The following is a 15,732-nucleotide window of genomic DNA, read 5'->3' as shown; positions in this document are numbered from 1 at the left end:
CTAATTTATAAATTTTAAATTTTAGAAAAGCCACAGAGCACTATGTAATATGATCTCATGTATCTCATGTATAAAATAAATAATACATATTTGATATAATATATATATATCCTAGATATTTATAGATTGTATCTGGCAAGAGATAAAAGAAACCCCTAAACGTGTAGCTGTGAGAGCCAGAATAAGTGGGGAGGGAACATATACCTCTCTGTTCTCCTTTTTTCTTTCTTTTTTTTTTTTTTAAGTTTCTCTTTCTAGTCTTTTCACACTCTCATCTTTGTCTTTGTTTTCCTTCACTCTTTGTTTTTTGGGTTTTTTAAAAATAGTCTGTTGTGTCTCCACATCCTTCTTCAAGCTCATGTGAATGTACAGACAGATGTAAGGAGCTTCGGGGGCATATCAGTCATTACTTGTTAGTATACATGTATTTATTTATAATCCTCACCTGAAGATATATTTATTGAAAAGAAGGGGGAGGGAGAGAGAGAGAGAATTGATCAGTTACCTCCTGTACATGCCCTGCCAGGGGATCAAACCCACAACCTAGGTATGTGTCCTGACTGGGAATCTAACCTTCCACCCGTTAGTGTACCAGACAGTGCTCCAACCAACTGAGCCACCTGGCCAGGTCTGGGTGTCATTACTTTTATAAAAATAAGATTACATTAGAAATATTTCCTTGGAACTTGGTTTTCTCATTGTGGACATCTGTTCCAGATATTTGTGGTTGTTCCTTTTTAATATCTGTGTACTATGCATACCATAGTGTAATGGGCTCCTTATTGGTAGACTTGTTGATTTTATTTTTTGCTATAACAAATAATACTGCAGCGAATATCCCTATACATTTATCTTTGTGCATTTGTTTATACATCTCTAGGATATGAATTAAGGATTCTGTATATTAAAATTTTTGAATCGTCTGTTGTAAAGGTTATGCCACTTCAATAGCAATGTGCACAATAACTTAAATCCTCATCTAAATGTTATTCCTCTCCAAAAGGAGCTTAGTAGAATGACTGGCTCCAGATCTGTGGCAGGTGAAGGATAAAGTCAGCCTAGGACATCTTGTGCCAAAAAAACACATGGAACCTTCAAAGACCACTGGGGTCTAGTCAAAAGGACACAAAGAGCCTGCTGGAAGATTTTCTACTGGCCAAATTTAGGACAATTTGAAAATCAAATGCATAATTATAATTACACTGTATTGGATTTTTAAAAATGAATGAGTCTTTGTGATACTAAATGAAAGATGGTAGAGGGAGAGAGTAAAACTTTTTAAAAGAAGAATGCTAGCTAATAAATGTAGAAGGAATAGAAGTATTTTTAAAAACCCACCATTTTGCAATCCCCTGTGTAGTATGTAAAATAAAATTCAGGCATGGATCCTCATGGAAGCTGAAACATTAGGTGAGAGACTGTTGAACTGTTCACATGGTGCAGCAGCTTATTTAACATTCACAAAGGGGACTTCTGGCCAAGATGGTGGCATATGTAGATACATTGCCTCTCTTTGCACAACCAAAAGAAGGACAATAACAAATTTAAAAACAAAAAATAACCAGAACTACCAGAAAATTAAACTGTATGGAAGTCCAACAACCAAGGAGTTAAAGAAGAAACATTCATTCAGACTGGCGGAGACAGACAGCCAGGGCAGAGAGGATGTGCGGCAAGATGGCAGCTGGCAGGCCTGGTGGACCGGGTGGTCCCACATTTGTGTGCAGATAAACTGGAAGGAACAATTGGGGAGTGAGACAGACTGTGCAACCTAGGGTTCCAGCATGGGAAAAGAAAGCCTCAAAACCTCTGGCTGAAAAAACCTGTGGGGGTTGCGGCGGCACAAGAAACTCCTAGCTTCACAGGAGAGTTTGTTGGAAAGACCCAAAGGGCCCTAGAACTTACACAAACCCACCCACCCAGAGTGGCATTGTTCCCTCTCCGACTCCTCCCCCATATATAGCACCACAAGCCATTGAAGTGGGTTGCCCCACCTTAGGGAATACCTAAGGCTCCGCCCCTTATTACATAACAGGCACGTGGAAAGAAAAAAAATATGGCCCAAATGAAAGAACAGATCAAAGCTCCAAAAATGGAACTAAGTAATGAAGATCAATACCCAGCCTACCAGATGCAGAGTTCAAAACTCTGGTAATCAGGATACTCACAAAAATGGTGGGGTATGGTCACAAAATAGAGGAAGTGAAAGCTATGCAAAGTGAAATAAAGGGAAATATACAGGGAACCAACAGTGAAGGAAAGGAAACCGGGACTCAAATCAATGATTTGGAGCAAAAGGAAGAAATAAACACTCAACCAGAACAGAACAGAACAGAACAGAAACAAGAATTCAAAAAAAATGGGAGAGGCTTAGGAACCTCTGGGACAACTTTAAATGTTCCAACGTCCGAATAAGATGGGTGCCAGAAGGAGAAGAGGAAGAGCAACAAATTGAAAAAAACTTAGTTGAAAAAATAATGAAGGAGAACTTCCCCAATCTGGCAAAGGAAACAAGACTTCCAGAAAGTCCAGGAAGCTCCGAGAGTCCCAAAAAAGTTAGACTCAAGGAGGAACGCACCAAGGCACATCATAATTACATTAGCCAAGACTAAAGATATGGAGAGAGTCTGTGGATCAATCTATGGTATGACCTTAGGTAGACTATATTAGTAATTTCTCTGAGTCTCAGAGGTCTCATTTGTAAAATTGATATTGAATCAGACAAATGCATAAAAATAACCTAAATATACTTTGTTTAATTTGTATAATTTGTTAATAACTTAAAAACAATTTAGTGTGTAGTAAAAATTTAACATATTGACTCATCTCTGCCATCAGAATCTATTTGTGGCCACCAAGTATGTAGCTGAATGGAAACTACGAGTCTGTTTTTTTTTCCCACAAATAATATCTTTATCTAATTATTCTGAGTAATTTGATGTCATTTTAAAAGAATTCCCTATACTTGCTTAGATCTATAAGCTAATGAAGCTCCTGCTATGCCAGAAAGCCTTCTAAATTCCACATGTTCAAGGGAGTTTTTAGACAGGAGAGCATGGATTAGAGTATTTTTGTACTGATGAAAATTTAGATTGTCTTATATGGAATCACCAATTTTATATATCGAAATGGTCAAATATCAGCAGTTTGATGGGGCTCAACCTAATCCATGCTTTAGTGGCAGAGGCTTAGTCCATTGTCTTCATTTGCCAAGCAATGTTTTTCTCCCTCTTGTTTTAGAGAAAGATTTGCTCAGAGGAGGCAGGAGGAAGGATTTGGATTGATCCACGTTTGAAGGGAATCATGATGTGGAGTGGTATTCTACATAATTATCTTAGGATGTTTCATCATTTCATACTCTCTACTCCCAGCCCCATGTATAAATAGTTGCTGTTTTCAGCCCTTTCTTACCTCTCACCTCTTTTTTCCCCAGGTAGTAGGAAACAAGGCAAAAGGAAAGAACATGCTTTTAGCTCTTCTTTTTCCTCACTTTAAACTCTGAATTAGTCTTTTAGAATAGGTAGTTACAGAATCTTCAAAACTTGAGAGTTCTCTGATTATTTTCCAAAGGGAGCACTTAAAAATAATAACATACTGCCCTGGCTGGTGTGGCTCAGTGGATTGGGTGCCAGCCTGCAAACCATGGGGTTGCTGGTTTGATTCCCAGTCAGGACACGTGCCTGGGTTGTGTGCCAGGTCCCCAGTTGGGGGGTGCGTGAGAGGCAGCCACACATTGATATTTCCCTCCATCCCTCTCTTTCTTCCTTCCCATCTTGTTAAAAATAAAAATAAATAAAAAATCTTTTTAAAAAAGAATTGCTTCTCTTTAAAAAAAAATAGTGTATATTTTTTTTAACCCTAGTTACCCAGAATACGGAAGGTACAACAGGTTAAGGGATTTCAAGTGTATTTTCTTTTATAGAACATAAGCAATTAAGTAACAGCTCCTAAGGGATTGGAAAGGAAAGTTTCAGGCTGTAAAGGAAGTACTGTACTGAACTTATCACATTATAGCAAGAATCCTCCATGGGAATGGCTCTTATTACAAGGGCCATAATGTATCTCCATAAGAAAGGGACTCCCTCAAAAAATGTGTTCTAAGCAGATGTGTCGAGTTTCAGTATTTCCTCAAGCAAGAGAAAATAAATTCACTTGAAAACCTTCCCTCTGTTCAAACCTGTGTATAAATGGCTTTATTAAAATCTTAAATTCTCAGCAAGCCAGGTCATTGCCAGTGTAAAAATTATTGTTCATGTCCTAGACAGCTGCTCAGGAAGCAATCTTGCATGCGTCTGCAAATGGCACGTCCTCCCCATCTAAGGACTACTGCATGCTCTATAACCCTCACTGGACAGCTCTTCCAAGTACCCTGGAAAATGCAGTAAGTATTGTAAACCATAATACTTAGTTGCTGTTTATTTATAAACATAAAAATATATTGAAAGGTGAAGATGAGTGTGCATTATGTTTTAGTGTATGAACCAGTTGTAATACATGATTAATAAGTAATAATTGTTTTATTGCTTTACCTTAAGTATTTTTCTCTCTGGGGAAACAAATTAGGGAATTTTAAAATACCTGAAGGCCTGATCAAAATAAAATATTTTTAATTTAAAAGAACATTGTATTAAAGCAGTAGATAACTTTGTCACTAAATGCATTTAGGGTGAAATATGATGTTTATTGTGTTAAAGATATTTCTCCTTTTCAGACTGCCATTAGTTTGATGAATCTGACGTCCACACCGCTGTGCAACATTTCTGATATTCCTCCTGATGGAATAAAGAACAAAGCCGTTGTGGTTCAGTGGGGAACCTGCCATTTTCTTGAAAAAGCCAGAATTGCACAAACAGGAGGTGCTAAAGCATTGTTGGTTGCCAATAACAGTGTCCTAGTAAGTCATGACACTATACTAACTTCTTTTGAGCTCATGATATCAAATTTCACAGGTTGAACTATATCTTCTTTGTATGTGGCTTAGGGGCTGAGTTTTGAATAATTTCATTGATAGGATTCTATTTAAATAAACATTCTGGTTATGATATGCATTTAATGGGAAAATTTTATTGTTTCTTTTCTGTTCCTAAAGTAGACAAGACTTTGTTAGGAACAAATGTTTGTGTAAGTGTGTGTGTGTGTTACATGTTTATGATATACTTGTATATAAAAATTTGAGAATTCTTGCTATAATATTAAAAACATGAAACTTTGTTTTATAATTTTAAAAAGATGTAATATATCTAATGAAATAATGGATTTGGATTTTATTCTGTAAATATATGAGTAGTTCATATGTTTTCATAATATGTTTTTTTCTTTTAGTTTCCTCCCTTAGGGAACAAATCTGAATTTCATGATGTGAAAGTACTGATTGCATTTTTTAACCACAGAGACTTTAAAGATATGAAGCAGGTAAATCAGCAATTACATATTAGATAAAGTTCATAAGTATTATAACACTTTACTTTTGACTACTGATACTCAATTTAAACTATTGTACATGCTCTACTTGCTAACAAGAAGCTATAAAGGCCATCAGGTCTTTCCTTGGGAAGTATTCATTTCCCACTGAGCACAAGGCATTTCAGAGCCCTGACTTTAGAAAGGCTATGTACTTGCTTTGACTTCTTTAAAAAGTTCTGATTGCGTGGAACACTGCACTTGCAAGATTTAATAAACCAAAGTATAGCCTCATGATTTCGACAGGAGAGTATATCATGCGGTCAAAACTACTTCTGGTGTCCTTGACTGTCTGTTGTATAGTGTCCGTTCAGAGTGAAATTGGAGTGTTGCTGCCATACACTATAGTGGACAGAAAACTCATTCCAGGGCTTTAACTCTCATTTTTTGCCTTTCAGACTCTTGGAGATAACATTATTGTGCAAATGTATTCTCCTCCATCATGGCCAAACTTTGACTATACTATGGTGGTTATTTTTGCAATTGCTGTGTTCACTGTGGCATTAGGAGGATACTGGAGTGGATTGATTGAATTGTAAGTTTAATTTAAATTTAGTGTTTTGTGGTAAATGGTTAAAAACTATTGTTTGAAATAATTTTAATCATGTAACAATATTTAAAATTCTACTCTACCTGAGAATATAGTGCCATTAAGATCAGATTGCAGTTTGCCCTCATACTGGTCATTTAACTTTGCACTGGGAAGGGAGTCATTGGTTCCTCTGACTCTTTGCCTGGAAGAAAATAAGCAAGAGAGGGTGGGGCATTTTTCAGCCCCTCCTGGGCTGAGTCATTACAGTGTGACCTAATCTTTCTGTTCATTGCTTTTCCATGCTTTAGGAGTTCTAAGGATATTAATCATGCTTATATTTTAATTTAAGTGTAGAAATTTCAAATGTACATAAAATTTGGATTTCTCTACTTAATAAAAACCTAAACCCAGTCTTCTTACAGTTATGTACCTTTGGCTCTAGATTAAAGCAGGCAATGTAGTAGAGAAAGATCAGATTATAATTCTGAATTTAAAAAATGTGCACAGAGCATATTATTTCATCCATAAAGGACAATATATTTACCTTGTGAGTTGATCTTTAGATTTCATTTAAAAGGGTTTATTTGGAAATAAATGAAGCTCATACGCTTATTTGTAATTTCTTAAAATACTCAAATTTGACTGACTTACATCAAGAGAGAAATCTTAGGGTTTAACAGTGTAGATTCCTGCAGTATTGAGCTTTAAATATTTTACATATTTGGAAAACATGTTTCAACATGTATCAGTCACATGTTTTCATGTAAGCATTGTTTTTTTCTTCATTAATATTCTTCCATATAAAGCATAGTATATAAGAAGATCTTCAGTTGTTTTCTGGATTATTTCTTGAAACTTTATAAATAATTTCCAAAAAGCTACTGATTCATTAAAAATGTTTTCCTGTTTAATATGGATTCACCCTATACTACCATTACTATCTAAATTGTTTCTTTAGAATAGTGCTTCTCAAACTGTGATATGCATACAAACTGTTTTAAGATTTCATTAAAATAGAAGTTCAGATTTAGGGAGCTTGCAATGGGGACCAAGATTCTGCATTTCTAACACGCTCCCAATCGATTTTGCTGACCCATGGACCACACTTTGAGATAGCAAGGCAAGCTTTATATACACGTCAGGGCAGGCTGCTCAGGAAAACTGGAGATGGGAAAGGAGTACATGTAAGTTATTTTATTCATAAAACATCTTGATAGGCAGAGACAGAATTTGTTGCCTTAGATAGCTAGGTTGGGAGAGATGTCCCTAACCTGTAAGCTTGTGGATTTTAAAATTGAGGTGGGTGAGTCTAAGAGTAAGGTAAAGATAGAAAAAAGTGTCTGTGTTTGGGGGTAGGGACGTGACAATATAAAGAAAGAGAATATGGCCCTGGCTGGCGTAGCTCAGTGGATTGAGCGTGGGCTGGGAACCAAAGTGTCCCAGGTTCAATTCCCAGCCAGGGTACATTCCTGGGTTGCAGGCCATACCCCCCAGCAACTGCACATTGATGTTTCTCTCTCTCCCTCTCTCTCTTTCTCCCTCCCTCCCCTCTCTAAAAAAAAAGTAAATAAATAAAAATCTTTAAAAAAAATAAAAAGAAAGAGAATATGAAGCAGTGATAAAACAAAAACATTTCCATGAGAAGTAGGGTTATTAAGAACGTAAGGACCATCATTTCATATGTAAAGAGTAAGATCGAAAGGGAAGGGGAAAGAGAATAAAGCTTAGGACAGGGAAGTTTTGCCAGAACAGGACCTCATAACCCAGAGTTACCTTGCCAGCAACCACACAGGTTGCCCCTTATGCAAAAGGGAAAGATGATTTGGTTCCATATGAAGACTTTTCAGTAAAGACTTCAAGTCTTATTATTATGATGAGACCACTGGTCCCCAAGCTTTGTAAACTCAAGATGACATGGAAGAAAGCTTAGCTTCCCCACTATTGCATGTGACTCTTGAGCAATTTAAGAGTATAAAAAAGTATTTTAGTGTGATATAAATCTAGTATACGGTTTCTCTTCAAGAAATTGCCTGGTGCTTTCTATTATACTGAATACAAATACATAAATCTTTCTTTATTATGACTTACATGTGTACTCTGATAAAAACGTCTTTAAACATATATTTGTAATGACAGATACCATAGGTTGGCACATTTGGGTATCACTTTTATTAAAACTTATGTTAATAACCTTGTAGCTCTACAGTTTCAAGGAGGTACTGGTGTGTCTTTCCCCAAATTCTCTCCCTTCTTTAATAGAGGTAGGTTTCCTAAAGTCACAGGTGCTTAATATGGTGGCCAATCCCAGTTGACAGTATTCTAATAAGAGAATGGCATGTTGGTAAATAAGCAGTTTGGTAAATGTGTAATTTGGTAGAAATAAATTTTTTAACCTAAAGTTTGTGTTGAGCCGAGACCTGATGAGAAGGGTCAGGGAGTGCACACAGGGAACAGAGTTTAGTAGACCAGCGTTGATGAAATTGGAGCTGGAAAAGTATGCAGTGGCTTCCTATACCTGGGAGGAGATAGAAGGTGACAGAACAGAGACTGCTCAGTCAGGGGCACTTGTGGCTCACTCCTCTTCAACTTCAGTCTCTCCTTTTATTAACTGTGTGACCTAGCAAGGATTATTGGAAGACTTAAAAGAATATTTTGCTGTCTTAAATCAAGGTAGGACAAAGCTATGTCTTGAAATTCCTGTGAGTTCATAATACACTGATGAGCTTATGGTAAACACTGAGTTGATGGAAAGAATAATTTAGTGTTTCCATTTAAAAGAAGCTAATTTTAGAAGTACTGTGTGTAAATTGATAATATTAAGAGTGTCAGAAGAATTAGTTATTTATTCGTTCACTGGAATTTCCAAATTAGATGATATAAACATCCACAAACAACAATTTATTTATATATGTCATCCATTTCAACAATTTCGCCGCCAGGAAGAAAAGGCCGTGTCAAAGATAATGGCTAATAACGTTATCTCTGGAGGGTAGAATAATAGAGAGTTTTTACTTCTGGCTTAAATACTTCTCTTTGGTGTGCAGTTTTTTTTTAAGTGTTTTACTTTATAATCAATGACATTTAAGTTGGTGTTAAAAATTGATTTTAAAAATAATTGCACTGGGAAGAGATTTGCTGAAGTTTTGTGTGTGTTTGTTTAGGGAAAACATGAAGGCCATAGCAGACACTGAAGACAGTGACAGGAGGAGAAAGAAGGAAGACTATTTAACTTTTAGTCCTCTAACAGTTGTAGCATTTGTGGTCATCTGCTGTGTTATGATGGTCTTGCTTTATTTCTTCTACAAATGGTTGGGTAAGAAGTCATGTTTTGTATTTGGTATTTTTAGCATACAATCTTTCACTTACTTTGCCAGATTTCTTTTTCCTTAAGGCATTCTACCTGGAAAACTTAAGTGAATAGTTAAAAAGTGGTATTAACTTTTTAAATTGTTAGAAGTGTTAGGTCCCCATTACTCTGAAATAAAAAAAATATTCAGATTAAAAATATACTGTCTTGAGCCCTGGCCACATGGCTCAGTTGGTTGGAGCGTCATGCTGAACAACAAGTTTGTGAGTTTGATTCCCGGTCGGGGTACGTGCAGGAGGCTACTGATGATGTTTCTCACACCAATGTTTTCTCTCTCTCCCCCTTTTTCTCTCTCTAAAATTATTAAACATATCCTCGTGAGAATTAAAGTAAATAAATAAATATGTTTGTATATATGTATGTATAGTCTTGAGATTGGAAGACTTCTTCATGGATGACTTGAAAGAACTGCTATGGTTCCTAAATTTCCCTCTCTGCAGATAAAGCATGACAGACTAGTATCTAAAGAGCAGGACTTCCTGGGGCCTATATTTAGTTACATGAAATAGACGACTATTCAAATTACTGATTTATGGCCTTTGCTTACTTCCAAAGTGTAGTTTATTCTTTTGTCAGTTTGCAAATCAAGATGTATCACTTGAATTTGATTTCATTTGTATAAACAGTTAGGATCAGATTATCGATACTCCTAAAGACACACAGGTACATGCCTGTTATCTAGAGAATAACTGGTACTTCTTCCTTTAAGTAGGTAGGGGTAGGAGCTATAATGGCTTGTCCATCCCCTAGATAGTCGTCTGAATTATCAGACAGGATGGAAATTTGACATCCCGGCCAATGTACAGCACAAAGAGGAGGTGGTAAGTCCAGGCAAAAGGGGAATATGCCTCATGAAAACTAGCAAAAACCCTTTGTAAAAGCCACCAAAGGCTATAGCGCTTACTTGAAGAACCTTAGCATAATTTTCTGAACTAGAAAACTGAGGTCCTAAGGTTAGTTTCAGGTTATTCAACTTTTGCTGTCCTGTGGCAGAAATTTAAAAATATGACCTATGACATATATTTCCAGTTAGAAAAAAATCATTCTTTGAGTATCACTCATATTTCAGTCTGTTGCTGTGAAGTGAGTTCTAGGGTGTTACTTGTATTATGTTGTCACTGAATGGCTAATTTTTCTGTTTTACTAGCCTTCAATTGTTTTTGTCTGACCTTCAGTCAGTATCAAGTGGTCGTTGATAGGAAAAAAGAGACTCTTGCCCTGGCTGGCGTAGCTCAGTGGATTAAGCACAGGCTGGGAACTAAAGTGTCCCAGGTTCGATTCCCGGCCAGGGTACATTCCTGGGTTGCAGGCCATAACCCCCAGCAACCGTACATTGATGTTTCTCTCTCTCTCTCTCTCTCCCCCCCCTTCCCTCCCTAAAAATGGATGAATAAAATCTTTAAGAGACTCTTGTACCCTGTCCTAAAGCATGTTTTAATTCTGGGTGTGATACTTCCTTAAACTGATTGCTATTTTAAAAGTTGACCCTGTTTATAAATGTAATTTTTGATGTAGGAGAAAAATTATTAAACCTCAAAGTTATCCCAGAATATGGGATTTAATTATAACTCTTCAGAATATCTATCTATCTTAGCCATTTACTTAATTCATTTATTTATTTAGAGAGGGGAAGAAGAGAGAGAGGAACTTCGATTTGTTGCTCCATTTATTTATGCGTTCATTGGTTGCTTCTTGTAAGTGCCCTGACTGGTGCTTGAAACTGCAAGCTCGGCGTGTGGGATGAATCTCTAACCAACTGAGCCACCTGGCCAGGGCCATAACTCTGAGAATATCTTATGTGATATTGCAAGATTTACTTCACCTCCAAATGGTTTTTTATAGCTAAATATGCTGTCTTTTCTTAATGTATTAAATAATGGGATTAAATAATGGGAATCCTAGCAATTTAGCATGTAATTGTTTGGATTCAGCTTACCATTTTATGATTGTCATGGTCAAGGAAGTAACTAAAGACAGTTATGTTAACCATATGCTTCTCCAAGCCCAATCATTTTCTTAGCTATAATGTGATACTAAATGAGATAACCTGAAATCTGGTAGGGCCTCAAGAGCCTAATTTCCACCACTATTTTAAAACTTGTGTTGGAGACCTTTGGTGAATGACTTATCATACTTAAGTTGGCAATCCTTGACTCTTGATCTTACTGTTCATATTACCATATATAACCAGTGATTAAAATAACATCAGCCTTGACTGATGTGATTCAGTTGGTTGGGTATCATTCTGCAAAGCAAAAGGTCACCAATTCAATTCCTAGTCAAGGTCACATGCTTAGGTTATGGGTTCAGTCCCTGGTTGGGGTACATGCAAGAGGCAGCCGATCAATGTTTCACATCAACATTTCTCTCCCTCACTTTCTCCCTCCCTTCCCCTCACTCTAAAAAATTTATTTTAAAAACAACATCAAATAACAGTTTTATATAAAGCATATTATGTGCCAGATACTATTCTGAGCATCTTATGTATATTCAATATTTACTTACCTAAATCCTCACAGTAACCTCGACAATGGTATTACTACATTTCACATTTTAAAAATGAGACTCAAGGGACTAAAGAAGTAATTTGTCCAAGGTCACCAGTTGTAAAGTAGCCATAGATTACTTTCTGATTTTCTGTCTCTAGATCTCTTTCTTACTTGCAATTTATAGTTTTCTGCAGTTGAGTGAAACTTGAAAAATTTAGGTAAAATTTCTGTTTTCATTGTGAAATTTTGGTTAAGTTCAGAAAAATGAATATTTTTATTTTATTTTAGAATACGGTAATCTCCCCCATTTTAACAACAAAGAGATCAAATGTTTATAATTTTAAAGAATATTCAAATAAGTATAGGTACTATAGAAAAACACTTGTCAATTTTAACTGCCTTAGTATTGTATCATAACAAAGAGGTTTGTTTAAATGGATTTGGTTTTACCATAGGTCAAGGTATAGATAAATTCTACCTTTGGAAAATATAGATAGCATGGCTAATGTCTAAGGTGTCAGTTCTCATTCATAAGCTGCATTTAAAAAAATGTTTATAATTTATTAATGTTTATGATTTATTAATTCTTTCATCTCTTACATTAAAGTTAAATATTTATAACTGTCTGCAACTCACTTCATAGAAATCTTTTAACAAACATGTCAGTGTGAATCATTGAATGATAGTAAATAGAGAGCCAGCTTCAGCCCCTTAAGCAATGCTACCAATGTATAATGGAAGAAAAGCAACACAAAATACTCTTAAAACTCAAGATCTAAATATTTTCAGTTTAGTAACCAATTCAGATTATAACATAGTCAGTGAATTGGAAGTATCATGATCCAATGAGAAATCTAAAGAACTAATATTGCTTGTGTAAATATTTTCTTGTTACATTTTTCTGTTCTCATGTAATTTAGTGTCTTGGTTTTTTTCTAGTTTATGTCATGATAGCAATTTTCTGCATCGCATCAGCAATGAGCCTATACAACTGTCTTGCTGCACTAATTCATAAAATACCATATGGACAATGCACGTATGTATCTCTTATGAGGAATCCCTGTAATATTGGTATTTGTAATTTAAAACAATTCAAGAAAAAGTAGGAGTCTTATTTTAAACCTGTGCATTTCATTATACATGTGGCTATTTAAATTTAAATTAAATTAAACTAAAATTCAGTTCCTCAGATTCATTAGCCACATGTAGCTGGTGCCTCCGGTATAGAAATGTGGAACATTTCTAGCATCACAGAAAGTTCTGTTAACATTTTATTAATTTATTTTATTATGTCGTACTTAAAATCAAGACTCTTAAATTGGTATTTCAGTAGTTTTGTTGTTACTGTGGTTAACATTTGTCTTTTCTCATATTAAGTGAGTATTTTATTTCATCTGCAGCATAAACTATTTCATCTGTTTTTTTGTGTGTGTTTTGTTTGTTTGTTTTTATAGGATTGTGTGTCGTGACAGAAGCATTGAAGTGAGACTTATTTTTCTCTCCGCACTGTGCATAGCAGTAGCTGCTGTTTGGGCCGTGTTTAGAAATGAAGATAGGTATAAGTACTTGGTGTATTTGCTTTTAGCCCATGGATGGATTATTTTATGTCTTTCCCTGATAGTTATTCATTATTATGGAATAATGATTATTATGGAATTTCTTTGCTTTGTATCCTAAGGCACCATCATCTTAAAAAAAGTTACTTGTTAAATAAGCAGATCTTGTGCTAATGGATTTGAGGTCATATAGAGGAGGAAATATGAACCATGTTTTAAACATCTAAGCTGAAATAGATTTCAGCATTTAATAAAGTACAGTACAGTGTACTTAGTTCTGGTATAGACACACAGTGGAGTCCACTGCAGCTATAAAGAATGAAGACCATCTCTATGAATTGATATGCAGTGATTTTAAGAATATATTTTTATGTGAAAGAAACAAAACACAAAAGAATATGATATGCTAGAGTATAATACCTCTCATTTAATAAAGAAGGAGATATAAGAAAATAGACATATCATCCATTTGCAGGAAGGACAACCAGAAAAAAGTATATATTTAAATTCATTTAATGGTTTATTCATGAAATTATTAAAGCCCAATGGATTTAATGGCCTAAAATTTGGAACAAAGTTCATACACCCTTAGGCAGCTTCAGGTATGATAAATCAAGGGCTCATTATGCATACCAGTTTCTGACAAATTCAAAGATTAAAGAAAAATATGCCCTTACGTCTGATATATATTCATATGTCTGAGGTAGTCTTTCCACTTTGTCTTAATATAGTAGTATTCATTATTCTACTAGGACAGTACATTACTAAATATGGATAATATGAGAGGGTTTTTTATTATTATGATTGATGCTTCATTATTGAGTAGTCAAATCATAATAATTGAACAGTATTACTTTAGTGATCTACTCTTTTAAAGTTCCATCTAAAATAACTGGATAAAACAATAATACAGTAAATTCTCTTGATTTTAGGTGGGCTTGGATTTTACAGGATATCTTGGGGATTGCTTTCTGTCTGAATTTAATTAAAACACTGAAGTTACCTAACTTCAAGGTAAGATATACTACTCTGCTAGCTAAAATAATTTTTCTGTATAAAATAACTTTTTAAGGTATAATTTTTTATATAATGTACCTATTTTAACTGTGAGGTTTATTGAAATTTTACTAATATGGAATTTTGTAACCACCATCTCAGTCAAGTAAAAGAGCATTTCTCATGTCTTCAAAAGCTCTATCATGCCCTTTTGCAGTCAAACCTAAACTCCAGCCCCAAGTAACCACTGCTAGCTAAAGTGTTTTTAATCATTTATATAATATGCCTAATTCATAAAATTCTTACAGGGCTAAATATCAGGGAAGAACATTTGTTTGATTGATGTGTTTCTTAAAGCAAATGGGATAAAGAAGATAAAAGTTTTAATGTGATTTGTAGAATAAAACTACAAATAGCAATAACCATTAATGCTTTAAAAAATAGTGTTCAAATGTATGCTCACATGTTTGTTTATAACTTGAAAAGCAATCTCTTAAATAAGATATGGGAAGTTTGACCTGTAATTTGTTTCTTTCAACAGTCATGTGTGATACTTCTAGGCCTTCTCCTTCTCTATGATGTGTTTTTTGTTTTCATAACACCATTCATCACAAAGGTATGATATTTTTGAAATCCGTGAGAAACATGCTAAAACGTGAGAATCTTAAACCTGCTGTTAGGTGATTGGTTTGGCAGATGTTTATCCCTGAGTGAGTTTTAATTCTCTAATTCTTAAGAAACTTGTCATTGAAATTAGCCTTTTAATAGGATATATTTTCAAGCTTTTAAGCCATTCTGCGCAATAAAACATGTGTCCTGACTGGTATGAATGCAAGAATGTCCATAAATTTGCTTCCTACCCTTTTTAAAGTAAATTTTCTTATTGTGAAACAATAAATGTTTTTTGTAGGTGCTATAGACAGCAAAAATAATGAAAATGTCTCATTGCTACTTTCATTTCTGGATTCCTCCTCTGAGAGGAAGAAGGAGCACCACCATGGAAATCCGAAGCCCTGAAGTGTAGCTCTGTAACCTTTCACTCCGGACAAGTCAGGAGTATTCCTAATCCATTGTGCGGAGTATTACTAGCATTTCATTATTCCTCTTCCATCAGTAAAATTCTTTTGGTTGCAACTGACAGAACCCAACTTATCCTCTCTATACTGAAAAGGTCCCATCTCTCTCTAGGCTGTGGAGAGGCCAGCGTGGGTCTGGCCTCAGGAGAAATTAGACACAGGGCCACATATGATCCTTTTCTACCTCTGTTCATTTGTTTATTGTCTCAGACTATTTTTTCCCATGAGGTTAGAGTCATAGCACCTGGCAGCTCCT

The 15,732-nt window shown here is 35.3% G+C and overlaps 1 protein-coding gene across 2 annotated transcripts in view; it reads left to right on the top strand.

Moving 5' to 3' along the window:
* SPPL2A (signal peptide peptidase like 2A) overlaps positions 1–15,732 on the top strand; it is a 46,763-nt gene that overhangs the window by 11,964 nt on the left and 19,067 nt on the right. For both annotated transcript variants that reach the window (XM_045823635.1, XM_045823634.1), the window contains exons 2-10: positions 4,262–4,381; positions 4,712–4,894; positions 5,323–5,412; positions 5,859–5,995; positions 9,154–9,305; positions 12,788–12,884; positions 13,303–13,404; positions 14,337–14,418; positions 14,942–15,016. In XM_045823635.1, the coding sequence (XP_045679591.1) occupies positions 4,262–4,381; positions 4,712–4,894; positions 5,323–5,412; positions 5,859–5,995; positions 9,154–9,305; positions 12,788–12,884; positions 13,303–13,404; positions 14,337–14,418; positions 14,942–15,016 (1,038 nt within the window). The remainder of the gene's footprint in view (positions 1–4,261; positions 4,382–4,711; positions 4,895–5,322; positions 5,413–5,858; positions 5,996–9,153; positions 9,306–12,787; positions 12,885–13,302; positions 13,405–14,336; positions 14,419–14,941; positions 15,017–15,732) is intronic.

This window comes from Phyllostomus hastatus, unplaced genomic scaffold (assembly GCF_019186645.2).
Source record: "Phyllostomus hastatus isolate PE091 unplaced genomic scaffold, TTU_PhHast_1.1 phas_scaffold_501, whole genome shotgun sequence".
In the NCBI taxonomy this organism is placed as follows: Eukaryota; Metazoa; Chordata; class Mammalia; order Chiroptera; family Phyllostomidae; genus Phyllostomus; species Phyllostomus hastatus.
This window is presented reverse-complemented; position numbering and strand designations above follow the sequence as displayed.